General features: G+C 24.7%; 1 protein-coding gene and 1 long non-coding RNA gene across 3 annotated transcripts; both read left to right on the top strand.

Moving 5' to 3' along the window:
• Positions 1-1,976: 1,976 nt before the first annotated feature.
• LOC126555250 (uncharacterized) lies at positions 1,977-5,758 on the top strand. Of its 2 annotated transcripts, none has more exons than XR_007606794.1 (4): positions 1,977-2,051; positions 3,714-3,800; positions 4,685-4,913; positions 5,633-5,758. It is a non-coding gene; the product is annotated as an uncharacterized LOC126555250 (long non-coding RNA). The 2 variants fall into 2 exon arrangements; XR_007606793.1 differs by having other exon boundaries at positions 3,714-3,824.
• Positions 5,759-10,159: 4,401 nt separating this feature from the next.
• LOC126549396 (uncharacterized) lies at positions 10,160-10,862 on the top strand. The gene is made up of 2 exons (XM_050198474.1): positions 10,160-10,364; positions 10,554-10,862. The coding sequence occupies exons 1-2, from the start codon at positions 10,163-10,165 to the stop codon at positions 10,775-10,777; spliced, it is 426 nt and encodes a 141-aa protein (XP_050054431.1). The 5' UTR covers positions 10,160-10,162; the 3' UTR covers positions 10,778-10,862.
• The last annotated feature ends 3,937 nt before the right edge of the window (positions 10,863-14,799 follow it).

Below are 14,799 nucleotides of genomic sequence, written 5' to 3'. Positions count from 1 at the left end.
CAATTTTGTTCTTTTTAATTTACAGTCTATTTTAATTTTTAATGATTGTAGATTTTATGTTTTAACTGATTTTAATAAGAATGGTAATCAATTTTGTGTAATATACTTCATAGGTACAACATAATATCTTTATAAAATTAAGATTGATGACTAATGCGTTATGACTAGACTTACACCATTGAACCATTCACACAGTTAGGGATTAGCAATCGGCATGAGTAAGTGTAAATGTATTAGCTAATAACAATTTGCACTATAGATAAACTAAATGTTTTTGGTTAATTTATACTTTTGTTATCTATAATGAGTCAAAAAATCCTAAATTGTATTATTATTATTTATAAGTTGAGTTCTTATGAAGTTGAAATATCTTAACAATTCAACATATTGTCTTGTGTATTATCGATTTTAATAATATTTGAATTTTGGGCGTTTATTATGCTAAAAACTAAGAAAAAAACAACAAGTAAAAACATATAATTTATTATAAACCGTTATACCGGTAAGAATTTAAAATTGTATGAGCTATTAATTATATTATGTATAATATTACATACAATATTATAAACTTCGTATTTTGTATACAAAACTCAAAAGTGTGAAAATATTATAATATATACTTATGAAAAGGGTGGGAAAATTATTTTTTATCATTATTTATTTATAAATTACATAAATATGAATTCATATAATACTCAATAATAGTAGTAATAGTATATTGTTATACATTTTGTTATCATATTCAATTAAAATAATGTACCTAAAAACTTCGATTTAGTTCTTTCGAAATTTCGGATAGAAATGTGACGTAATTGCAGACATTGAATAATTAATTATTTTGTTATACTAAATTTTTTTATGTGGGATAATAGTAGTATCAATGGTACTATATTGCGATAGTGACTATAGTATACCAATTCAGCAGTAGGTATATTTGCATGCGTAGGAATTGCAATTAAAACTGAATACGTAAAAGTATAAAATATCGACCACATTATTATTACTATAGCTAGGTACATAAATATTCAACAAGTTTGTAAAATGTACAAATATTATAGAAATTATTTTAAATTAATTAAAAATAAAATAGGTATGTGTATAAATTTAAAAATTACAAGGTGATCCACTTAAGTGCCTTAACTTATAATCTCGAAAAATTCTAACTATTTTAAAAAATATTATTTCTGGGTAGGTAAAGGTTAGGTACTGCAAAATAAGAACAAAATTTTTGAAAAAATATTTAAATTTTTTAAGTTTTAACCTTTTTAAATGATCAAATATATTTTTAATTGTATAATTCAAAGCAAAAAAAAAAAAAATTTCAGAATACTTCAATACCTAAATAAAAATCTAAATTAAAATAAGTGGTTAGTTAGTTATCACTATATACATTTTAAATTAACCGAGTAGTTTTCCAACATAATATTGTTGGGTAGTAGGTACTTGTGCTCATTGCCTTTGTTTATCGAAACTGAATTACAGTAAACTAGTTTAATTTGTCAATGATTGGATTTTATTAAATATTTAAACTATATAATAATAATATGCAATAAATCGACAGTAATAATATTGTTTGCTCGCATTCCTAGTACTCCTACAATACGTACAAATATTAAAAAATACTGAATTTAAAAATGTAAGTTTTAAATTTAGGGCGAGGAAATTACATTTTCACCTCTCAAAGAAAGTATCTGAGTGGTCAATTGCTCCTCTTGCACCTTTACCAACGATGATACTTACTGATGCAAAATATTATTCTTTTAACCCTTAAGTACATCAAAATATTATAAAAGATATTCATCATAAAAAAAATACTATGTATATTAAATAGGGAGTATATATATATAATGTCGTTGATAACGCTATCAAGGTTTTCCGCACTAAAGAGTTACCGTAATTTTCCATGGAAACCTTGATACGGTTCTGTTGATATTTCCAATAATTAATAAACTGATGTTCCTATTATTTCTTATAGCCTATAAAGCTATACCTTTGTTAAAAATAAAAAATCTATTGGAAGCCGGCAGGTGTACACGATAGAATATTTCAAGGTGACACATTTTACATCTACTATTTTTTTAAGCCCTTAGCACTTAGCTATCAAAATGAATGGACTTGTAGAAATAACTTTTCATCATGAATAATAATACAGATAACATTATTTTCGCATAAACAACCTTGTGGCATTCAAAATATCAACTAAATATTACTAATAGCCAATAGGTATTAAAAATTGATCAGATACCAAATTGTTACAGAAAATTTTTATGAGATAGTATTATATTAGATAATTAATCTCACAAATCTCAGATAAATTAAACTCATCGTTGATTGTCTTGTCTTATAATATTGTATTCTATGTGTTACCTATATAAATATTAAGCATATTATCTCTAAGTATAATTAAAATACAAATATTGTTTAGTACATCATTTAATAATTTAGTATTATAAATGTATAAAAAAATGTAAATACTTATGTATCATTATTTATAAGGACATATAGGGTCATAATTTTTTAGTTTTTTAATTAATATCAAATATGGCATGTACCTATACATGTTACATACTTTGTACAATGTACATTGTACACCTATTACCTAGGTACCTAATTATAAAAACGTATTTAATCTGACAACCTATAGACTGTAAGTAAAAAGTTTTAGATTCTGAGCAGAGCAATGAATGTATTTGTATTCAATTTAGAATGATGTATTTGTTTTTTTATATTGTGTTTGTTCAATAAAATTATTATAATTATTAATTATAGCAACATCAATTATCACTAAAATATTACTCTAAAATATAACTGTATCTTACATACCAAAAAACTTATTCAGATGTCAATTTCAGCTGATTCGTATTTTTATATAGGTAATCATATTTCAAAAATACATTTACATTCTATATACTTCATTCAGTACCTATCCATATGTTGTTTTATTTAAATCAATTTTTCAACTAAAATCTCCTCATAGCACCATCATAAAAATGAACGAATAAAACATAAATCGATACAATTGTATTGATATCGTTTATTTTCCACATAATTAAAAAAAAAAAATTATTCAGTTTTATTGTAATGAATTAAAAGTCAATAGTGATGTCATCGTCAACTAATATAATATCAATGTGTACCTACTGTACCTAGTATATATAATAATATGGATGTAAAATTGAGTATCTGAAAAAAGTTTAACATTTTCTAAATAACGAAACTCCTAAATGTTTACTGTTAAAATAAATGGCGTGGTGGTCCACATGAACCCCTTGGAGGTCCCAGATCTGTATATTGTTACTTAGTGTTCCCTAGAATACATTTTATTAAAAAATGTATTAATGCTTGTGTATATATAATTTCATAAAAAAGTGTGCAAGTAGTTATTACGACTTCTACTCGCTATAATAATACTTTTAAACTAACATCAGAATATTAAATTTAGAATGTTTTTTATCTTGCAAAGTAGATATAGGTACTTATATATAATTTAGAGCCTTAGAGGTCTATAATGTAAGAAAGCTTAAGAACCCTTGACCTAACCCAATATAATAAAACTATAAATACAATATTTATAAGACAATAAACAATGTAGAACATACACCTTATTGAATTGGAATTGAATTTAATTTAATTTTAATGATTAATCATCAATAATGTATTCAACAGTATATGCAAAACACGCATTTTACAATTTTAAATTATTGTTTTTATAGGTGCATCTACCGATGCTCTCAAAATCCTTGTGCCCTGAAGCAGCAGGAAAATATTTATAAACACAACTCAGCATTAAGAGGATACCCGTATGTGTTGTCACCGTCTTACAAGTATAAAACAAGTAGCAAAAACTGTTTTGCGCAGGAAAGAATCTTGAAGGTAGCCTATAGTCATTACCAAGAAACGAACTTTTCGTCATATAAAAAGGAGAACTTCGGCTATGAAATATCGTTTTTATTTTTTTGATATCACTTGTACAAAAATGTCTTATTGTTTTAAAATCACGCATTTTTAAACTTGAATAACATTTTTTTGTAGTTCCTATATATCGAAAAAACAAAAACAATATTTCACAGTTTAAATTCTCCTTTTTATGTGCTGAAAATTTCGCTTCTTAGTTATGAGTTTATGACTGTAGCCTTTTCGGTTCTTTTCCTCGCAAAACAATTTTTGCTACAACACATACTGATGTAGCGACTTTTTAATGTGACATTGTCTCAAGAGGACGCCACACACACACGTGTAGACTCTGTCTTACAAGCACGTAACATAGCAAATTTACGTTTAGCAGATCACGTTTAGCTCCGTTAGTTTAAAAATTAGAGTGAACCGACCTATTATGAAACTTGATGGTAAGAATATTATCTGTGTTCGTACCTTGGCTTTTTACGATAGTTCAATTATTTAACAAGTTATGCGTTTATAATACAGCGTAAATTAAAAAATGATCATAACTCACTTAAAAACTGAATAGTTGTAAAAAAACCGACATCCGAACATAGATAATATTCTTATCATTAAGTTTCATTATAGGTCGATTCACTCTAGTTTTTAAATTAACGGAACTAAACGTGATCTGCTGAGCATAAATTTGCTATGTTACTCACTTGTAAGACGGAGACAATACGTGCGGGTGTGGCATTCTCTAAGCCTCGACTGGTGCCGTAAGCAGACGACTGTGTTTTTGCAGCTGTGCAGTTTACGAGACGAACTTCAACGAAACCAAATACCTACTTACGGGCTTGTTGTGTGCTTATTGCAGACGATCAGACAACGCAATTCGACCACGTCGTGCTACATCATTATATATTGATATGATCCCGGACAATCAGCAAACCGGTCTACGTATAATATACAGAGACACGGTGCATTTGACCGGACAATTTCTGATGCGTTGTTGAATGTTATATTATTATGGTGTAAGTAATAGGTACACTGTGATTGTGTGTAAAAAATAGAAATAAATCGTATCGCAAATACATTGTGTAGCGCATAACTCTACTGCGCGTATTATATAATAATATGATATAGAAACGAGTATGTAGCTAATTGTCTATACTATGTCAAAGGAAAATTATATCGAAATAGGAAATAAAAATGATTCGATAATAATGATGTATTATTTTATAGGAATATAATAAACCTAACCTAACTTCTAAGTTCTAATATTAAAAGACGGCGTGAGTGTGAGTGCATTGACGGGTTGCTTGCCAATATTTCAATTAGAACGATTTTTTAACAGTAAACACACAATATTTCAAAAATCTTGACGTTCCGACGTATAGGTTATAGGTTATGTTGATGTTTTTGAAAATACTTTATAACGTATAATTTAGAGTCGTAACAAAATAATGTTCTGTATGTACATTTTTAATAGATTATAATTTTGAACGAGCATATGTTTTTATTTTCATGTTTATTTTTTTGGCAGCAATCGTTACATAATTAGGTATTAATCAAATTGGTTATTTTTCGAATTATTTTGACGTGTGTATTGCAGGTTAATCCATATTTTCATACTACGCAATAAATTCGTTCTTGTCCGAGTAGATCATCGTACTATAAGAATTTGTTTTCTAGTGTCAACCTATCCCACATGCTGCCATGCGGTTATATAATATTATTGTCTTTATTGTAGGTATGTGAACAGCGTGAAGTGCTAGAATATATTATTACGTCGACCATTAGCCAACTAGTAATTAATATCAGCATATTAATCATCGAGTTTATAAAGGTTTCAATGTCGAACTAAATTTATATATAAAATAGATTCCTAATAAAATGTATTCTGTCGATATATTGTGGGTATCTTTTTAAAATACATATTATGAATAACATTTAAAATGTTAATTTTTCCTCATCAATGTGCTAAATAATAATAACCAAACCATTTTTTTAAAAATTAATTCAAGTACACTATTATTAATATAAGTATATTGGTGTTTTCAGTATTGTATACTAATTACTAATAGGTAGGTAAATTTTACTTCATTGCTTCGAAAACATTTTTTTTAAATATTTTTATTTTTGTATTTTCTAAGCATGAATGTATCTGTTTAAAAATTGGTCTCTACAATATAAAAGTTTTATTTTTGTTTTTTTTAATTTCATTTTTAAAAAAAAAGAAAATAAATAATAATTTAAATAATACAAAGTTCTTCATTAATGTTTTATAAAATGATAAAAAATATCAAATTATATTCACAATATTTTTACACGTGTTAGGTAATTTTTAAAATAAAAATTTTAATAAAATTTATCATAATTATGAAAATATTTTGTTGACTTGAAAGTGTAATACACACATATATTATTCACGACATTATACAGTACGCAATATTAGCTTACTTATAAATTATAATTTATATGAAAGTTAATAACAGTAAAATTATAATAATTATTATTTAAGTAATATACACCTATGCAATATTTTTGGAAGACCCTATCGTATATTTATAAAAAATAAACTACTAATAGAACCTTATAAATATTACAATACATAAAAATAATAAAACATTTAGAAATAAGGCTGACACATTGTCATTGCTCAGAATTGTTCTATGTAAACAATGATTTATCATTGAGTATAAATTTAATACATTCATATAACAGTGATTTACTCAATTATGATGATACACTCGAATTCAAAAACCTACATTACCTTTACCTACTTTTTATTTTTGAAAACCATAAATAATTATGACTAATGCGTAATTTAAGAATTATTACACATTGTAGAGTGATAAGTACAGATTTATTCGAAACCCATCTCCACATTCTATAATAATAATATCATAATCGGTATTATACTGTAATTTTTATCTAAAATTAAAATAAATAATAATTAAAGTATATACATTATTATATACAATGATATTTTCAAAATATTGAAGAACCACAAAATATGAAATATCTTTAAAAATATAAGCAGATGGTTTCTGTTTAAATTATATATACCATTTAAATCTATTCTCACTGTCCTTACTCCTTATACTGTTATTCAGTATTGACTATAAATTATTATGATAATATATACCTAATGTCCTAATATTTAAATAACGGCGTTGTTCGTGATAAATTGAATGTTCTAGGACTTAAACGTACACCTTATTTAAATTGTTAACCGTAAAATGCATGGATTTTTATTAAAGTTATTTAGGTTACTAGATATAAAATAAAAATATAAAATTATAAAAAATCAAAAATAATAACTATTTTATTTTCTGTAACCATTAGCAACGATACAATATTATAAATAAGTAAAAAAACTTTTTTGTGAGTCATTTATATTGAACATTTTTACTTATGCGTATTGATATTAAACTCGTAAATCTATTGGCATAAGCCATAATGGTTATGAAAATCGGTCGAAAACTGATTTGTTTGTGAGTCAAATGATTCAAGACAAATATGTTAGGCCTTTGATTTCATATAGAATATGTATATTTATCAATATTATTATGCGGATTACGGAATTTCCATTGACAAATTAAATAATGTCTGTAGTGGATTTACTTTGTCATAAACTTTGTTATTTAAAATATGAAACTACATATATTTTTTAACTAGGTCGCTTGGATGGTTTTTAACAAATACAAAATCTGGATTAAAATCGTATGGAATTCGAATAACTATTTTATTTTATGTAAGCATACTATTCAAACAAAATAAATATCCGTTTTTTATAAGCCAACATATCCGTGTTTAAAATTCAAAATTTAGAAAATTGGCTTCAAGGTGTATTTACAATGTACATCCTTAGACCTTAAATATAAGATTACGTCTATCTACATATTATAACGAAATTCAGAACCACGAGTACGATATAGACTTGACTATGGATTACTATAACTACATAAACATTGACTTTTATTATTATAGAATATTAAGTATTTTTTTTTTTTGTTTTGGTTTAAAAAACCATTTTTTTTAAATTTAAATTTTCAAATATTTATAAAAAAAAAAAATCATGTTTATGTATGTTTGATAATTTTAAATTGCTATTAAGAAACCTATAAGTTATGAAAAAATTGTATTATATTTTCAATTCATTTGACTAAGAAAAATATTTCACTTTCCCTTCATCCCCTAAACTAAAACATTGGCTACTTAATTATACGTGAATTTTAATTTGTAGGTAATACAGTAGTAATATTTCTATGCAAACAGATTATAATTAATATAAATCATATACACTAGTTATAGGTTAGTTAATTTGAATTTCACGTCATATCCACGATATAGGTATGTTTTTTATTTTAGGTATAGCAGTTAGATACTGAAAAAACATCTTTTTATCTTTTTTAAGCCGAAAAACGAAAGTTTATAGTTTATACTATTAAGCATTCCATAATATTGAACATATAATTCTGATTCAATTTTGATGATGCTCGTATAATATATGTGTATTCCTAACATAATATAAACCTAATGTTGTATTATAGGATCGATTTTGTTTTTCTTATAAATTATAATAAACTATAACTATTATTATTATTATTATTTTTACTATTTTTTAACATTCAACTAGTTCAATAATAGGAACAATGGATTTTTTTTTACTCATACATATATTGGACATTGGCCTCGTTTGGAATTCTTCACGGATCCGATTATTGACGGTCGAACATCATGCTAACGTTGCATTTTCACTAAACACAAGATAAAAAAAAAAAATAACTGACTGGAGTTTTTTAAGCTAATGTATTGTTATTTGTTTACATAGACCCGCTAACAAGCTAAATAATATATTCAAACAATGATTGAAAAACATGAGGGGTGTATATTTGTATTCAATATTTTGGAATGTAAAAAAAATAATTTTGGAATGGGTGTAGGATATAGTATAATATCTAATAAGTATACTGGATTATCAAAAATTAAAATTAACGAAAACATTAAAAACGAAAATGCATTTATGTAGTATATTATTTGAACATGTAGTATATCGATTATACTAACTGTATTTGTATTTTATAGAACCACTATATTTTTTTAAATATTTTTTATAAAGGTGGTTCTGATAACCAATCGGATTTAGTTAAATATTTTGGATTAAAAAAATAAGTATATTTTTCAGTAAGTAAGTACAAAAAAAATCAAATAAAGAAAAACAAGAATTTTCATTCAACATTTTTTCGACGCAGTTTTGTCATTTTCCTGTAATTTAATTATAAATAGCTGTAAAAATGACTTTTTATCCTTTTTTTTAATAAATGTATTATAATTTTATTCATGTTTGTGAATAAAAAAAAATTGTAAATTTATTACAATAGGTTCATATACGAGTATATGAATCAAAAATAATTGCTCGTACAATAATTATTATATAATAAGATATAAAAATTACCTTGTCACAATTTTTTTCATACCTACGCCTATATATATTACCATTAATAGATATTTTAAGACAAAATTACAGAAATGTATATAATTATAATTATAATATAAAATACACGCGATTTATAAAATTAGTTTCCACTCACGATCGTTTTAGATCGTTGACAATGATATTCATAATTGAATCCAAATTTAACATAGATATCTATAATACTATTTATACTATTACTGTGACTTACTCAATGAAGTATGGTATACAGGATGATTCTTTTATTGAACAACATTCATTATTATAAAATATTATCGCCTTTGAAAATATTTTTTTGCATAATTTCCAATCGTTACAAAACAACGTTTTGGTGAACAAATTATCATTATTTAATTCTTAGAAAATGTTAAAGTATAATTCCAAAGGAAATAGTTGACTTAATACTAATAATTAATCTTAAAAGTATTTAAATGTTTAATTCAATAGAAACATATTTATAAAATAATAATAAATAAATTAACATTTAATAAGTAAAAGCTGGAATTTTTTCCTGTGTTAAGGTAGATTAATAATGTTTATTTACAGTAGTGTATATATCTAATATATTATAAATGTTTTGGCTCAATTTGTTCCTGACACTGTTTTTTTTTTAAATTGTTATAAATTACATTTAATATTACTTATATAAATGTTTTAAATAGAAAACTAATGAATTATACTACTAGATAATAATAATTTTATATTTAAGATAGATATTTTAAATTGTTTTAGTAATGGTAATAGTTATTACTAATTAATAATAAAAAAATTTCTGGATTTAATAACAATAGATCCAGAGATATGTTACCTAGAAAGAAAGGGGTTATAATGAAAATAGATTGCAGCTATCAAACAGATGACGATAGACGTAAAAGACGTAAATTTGATCAAAGTGACATACCAATGAAACCTATTGAGGCTGGTAATGATGAAAAAATTGCATTTGTAAGAGGAACCGATAGTCCTGTCGTATTCAATTTTGAGTCATTTCCCCAAGAATTTGGTAAATTATTTTGTTTAATCTTATATATCATATAATATGTTTGATTAGTTGTATTAGAATCTTTGAATAATTATTGTAAGATTTATTTTATTCATTTTTATATCAATAGCCATGTTAGCCATAACATGTAGCTATTGTATTATTAACAACAATTAAAATTAATATGCAATTTTATACAATAACCTTTAGTTTCTGCAAGTGGCAACTATGATGCAACTCCAGGAGGTGCTAGCACTAGTACTAGCTTCCAATGTGAAGTACCAGATGAAGTGGTGTTAATAATATTCAGCTACTTGAATGAACAAGATCTTTGTAAAACAGCTCAAGTTTGTAAAAGAATTCAAGCAATAGCTAATGATAACTGTCTATGGAAAAATTATATAAAAGTGTATTTGAGTATGACACACCACTAAATTAAACAGAAAATCGTGGTTTCAAATTTATTCCATCTGGAAAAAGTGAATATCATAATCCGTGGAAAAAATTTTTTAAAATACATTAAGCAATAAGATGTTCAGAAAATTTTCTAAAATATGTTTTTCATTAAGTATTTATTAAGTTATTAATTATTTATTTTGTATTATTAATTAATTTGTAAATTTTAAATAAATAAAAAATTTTTTTGCATATTTTAATGATTTTTTCTGCATATTATATGGCATATTTCTGTACTTTTTAGTTCATAAAAATTCAAGCTCTATTCATTATCATGTTCTAAAGGCAACGCCTTATCGAAATAGCCATGTGTGTCTATCCTTTGCTGCTTCCTTTATAGTTGTTGGTAGGATATGCTCAGCCAATCTTTTCTTTTATGTCATAGAAATAATTAACTCTATAATAGATCTTCCTCTTGGTCTTCGTCCCATTATTCTTCCTTCAAAAATGTTATTAAGAAAATCATTGTGACGGTTAAGATGTCCAATTAATTTAATTTTCCTCTCTATTATGTTAATTATTAGAAATGCACGATTAGCTAACAATAATAATTTATGACATTTGAAACAGAAAATCAAAGGGTTACGACTAGTTTAAGTATTTTTTAAAGCGGTTACTGATCTGTGACATACTTTGATTGTATGTAAGTTATTTTTAAAGGTATAGGTATCAGATGCAACTATTTATTTTTTTATGTTTTTGAATCGCTGTATTTAATGCAAGATTAACCACAATCCGTTCCGTGATTTTGCTATTTTTTCTTTGCCATTTAAAACGCTTGAATTTGATTTAGGCACTCAGTGGCACTCATAGTAGAAATCAATCATTTAAACGAATGTATTTGTGTTTTTTTTATAATCTAACAATAATTCTCTAAAATGTATTACGGTTGAGTCTTATGAACCTAAATTTACACCTGCATTTACAGGCTTACGATTATCGAGTACACTGCAATATGAACTATTTGTCAAAAGATTATTGTACTAGTATCAAATAAATAGATAAGTACCTACATTTTTTTTTAATATGAATGCTACAATCCGAGGGATTTAAAAAATAGATGATCCGCTGGGTCTTGGGGTTGAAGACTACTATTATAGAGTTTTACATAATACAATTAATATATTATACAATCCACTTTCACACGTATATAATAGTCTTCTTTTTTTCTATTTCAATCAAATTACTTACTAAATAAAAATAAAAAATATCAGCTTCACGGTTAATGGTTATAGCTTTATATAAAATTATCACAATGGCTAATTAGTTTATTTAAAGAAACTTTGTAACTACCAATTAATTACTTATAGTTTTTATTTCTTTTTAAATAGGTTATAATAGTTTATATAATATTTAAGAATATAATATGTATAATACTTATCTAAGTGTAGTGACACGGATATTATATATACTTTTTACAATACAATTACTGAATTACATATTTAATTGATTTACAGATAATTATAAATATTTTTTTCATATTAAATTTTACTTTTTCTTTTATTATTCCATTTTTAACTTTTAATAATTATAATTATGTTGGTTAGAAATTTGGATAAATTTTTCTACTTACAAAATGTATAGATATAAGATTTGTATTTACGGGCTACGACCCATCAAAATAATAATTAGGCATATTATTTATTAAATGAATAGTAGAGTAAAAGTACCATTTGTGAATCAAAATATTGTTTTTTATTAGTCAGTACTCGAGGCTTGTTGACTTTGATAAGAATTTGATATAAGATATAAAAATTACCATTATAAACATAACATATTACTTTGTATTAAACTTATCCATATAAATGCATACGTAAATTTTTAATGTTTTTATTGCATAATTAATAAAAAAAGATAGATTTAGTCAAATTTGATATTGATATAGGTATACTATATTAAAAGTAATAAATTCACGATGTTTAATGTGATAGTATAAATTTCAATTTATTTTGAGTGCATATTTTTTAAAGCGTAGGTATTAGGTAATTGATTGAAAAAATATATAAAAATACATTATGTGCGCTTAAAATGAATTCACGGCCCTCATCAATTATGATAGACCGTGTGTTTTAGACCTCGAGTCTCGGCTCTATAAAATTAAAAACGCTTTGTAACACTCAGGAAGTAAATAAGAAATTAAGAAGAAAACCATATGAGATTTTCGGTAGTTTGAATTTGTTCATGACGCTAAGTGATTAAAGTGAATTGAAAACAAAAAAATACAGTTTGACCGTTATTCTGAGGTTATGACGATGGTGATGATGCTCTGCCGTTATTATACACTTTGATTGATTTGCCCGCCGTGTAATTAAATTAGTCAGTCACGGACTAATGAGTAACTGATTCATTTGTTAAGTTTTTTTCATTATTTAGACGGTTTTAATTTTTTTTTTTTTAACATAAGTACTAATACTTGTACATATAATTTAATATTATGGTAATACTATTATATATTATACATATATTTAACAACTTCGTTTCCTAGACCCTAGTACACAAAAAAAACGCGTGACGAAACAAAAAAAATAAGATGTAGGTAGTTCCAGAAAAACAAATAGTACATATATATTATATATATATATTCGCTACATTCACTAGTGGCAACTATCAATACATGAACTCCCTGCAAATTAAAATTTAAAAGCTAGTATACTATAGATATAGCAAATCAAAGAATAATATACTAACCAAATTGTACACATAGATAATCATAAAAGGGTTAGGTAATCATAAATAAAAATTAAGAAGAGTCTTACATTTTACTTAGATTAACTAGGTAACTTAATTTATGGATAAACTTATTACTTAGGTATATAATATATTTATAATATAATCAAGGTTATTATTGATTAGGCGTATATTAATACCTAAAGTTAAAAATTTTAATTAATATTTTTAGTAGTCCATCCTGAATGGACTAGTTATTAGTTAGATTAGTTATTTTTGTATTTTATATAATTTCAATAATTTCTGTCGGAAGAATGATACAATATAAGGAGAGTATGTTAAGTTGTCCCCACAATTAACTCTGTCTTATTATATTCACATATTTCTTAAAATGCTATGTCTACTATATATTATAACTATAACATAGCTGTGATAGATTATATGTATAATGAACTATGTGTATAAGATATTATTAAAAAAAACTATAGTTATAATAGTAGTAGGACTTTAACAATTAATGCACTTGCGCACCTTAAAAATAAACGTTAAATATCTTAAGTTTATAGCTTTATAGGTATGTTTATTAAAATTGTTATGCATTTTTAACTACAACATAATACGTGAATGTTCATGATTTACTATACCGTGTACAGAAAATGACTATAAAAACATTTTATGACATTTTCAAGTAGGTATCTTTGGTTATTCATTTTTGAAATACAATAAAATAAGAAAACCGCTTCAAGAGAAATCGTTATTCTAGGTACCAGTGAATATTCAATTTCTTCGAAATTTACATTTTAAATGCTCATCAAAATGTATTGTGTATTTACACTTAACTTTTTTTTTTAATTTCACTAAAAACAACTTATAAAGAAACCTTGTATTTAACTTTAACTTTTTAGCCGATCGAACAACTTTTTATTGACATTTGTTTAGAAAAAAATCAAAAATTTGTCATTCTTATAAATGGCTCAAAAAGTAAAAATATTAAAAAAAAATTATCAAAAAATTATAATATAAACATTTGTTGAAAATTTCAACTTTTGATTGTTATTTGTTTTTAAATTAAGTATGGTAAAATAAAATAAATCAATTTTGTTAAAAACTGGTTTTGAGTAAAAGTTTCTGTTATTTTTTCATTATTTCCTTAGATTATTATTAATAAAAATACGGGAAATGTTTAATGTTGACCTCTTAAATGTATCAACTAGATTCAATTACGTAGTTCAAAAATCACTTTCAAGTTAGAGTTCAGAGTAATTTTTCCTACTATAAATCGACATAAAAATAAAATAACTATCATTGAAAAATTAGTGAATTCACTTCATAA

This window comes from Aphis gossypii, chromosome 1 (genome assembly GCF_020184175.1).
Source record: "Aphis gossypii isolate Hap1 chromosome 1, ASM2018417v2, whole genome shotgun sequence".
NCBI classification, from domain to species: domain Eukaryota; kingdom Metazoa; phylum Arthropoda; class Insecta; order Hemiptera; family Aphididae; genus Aphis; species Aphis gossypii.
The sequence above is the reverse complement of the archived record's forward strand: the minus strand, read 5'-3'. Positions and strand labels throughout refer to the sequence as shown.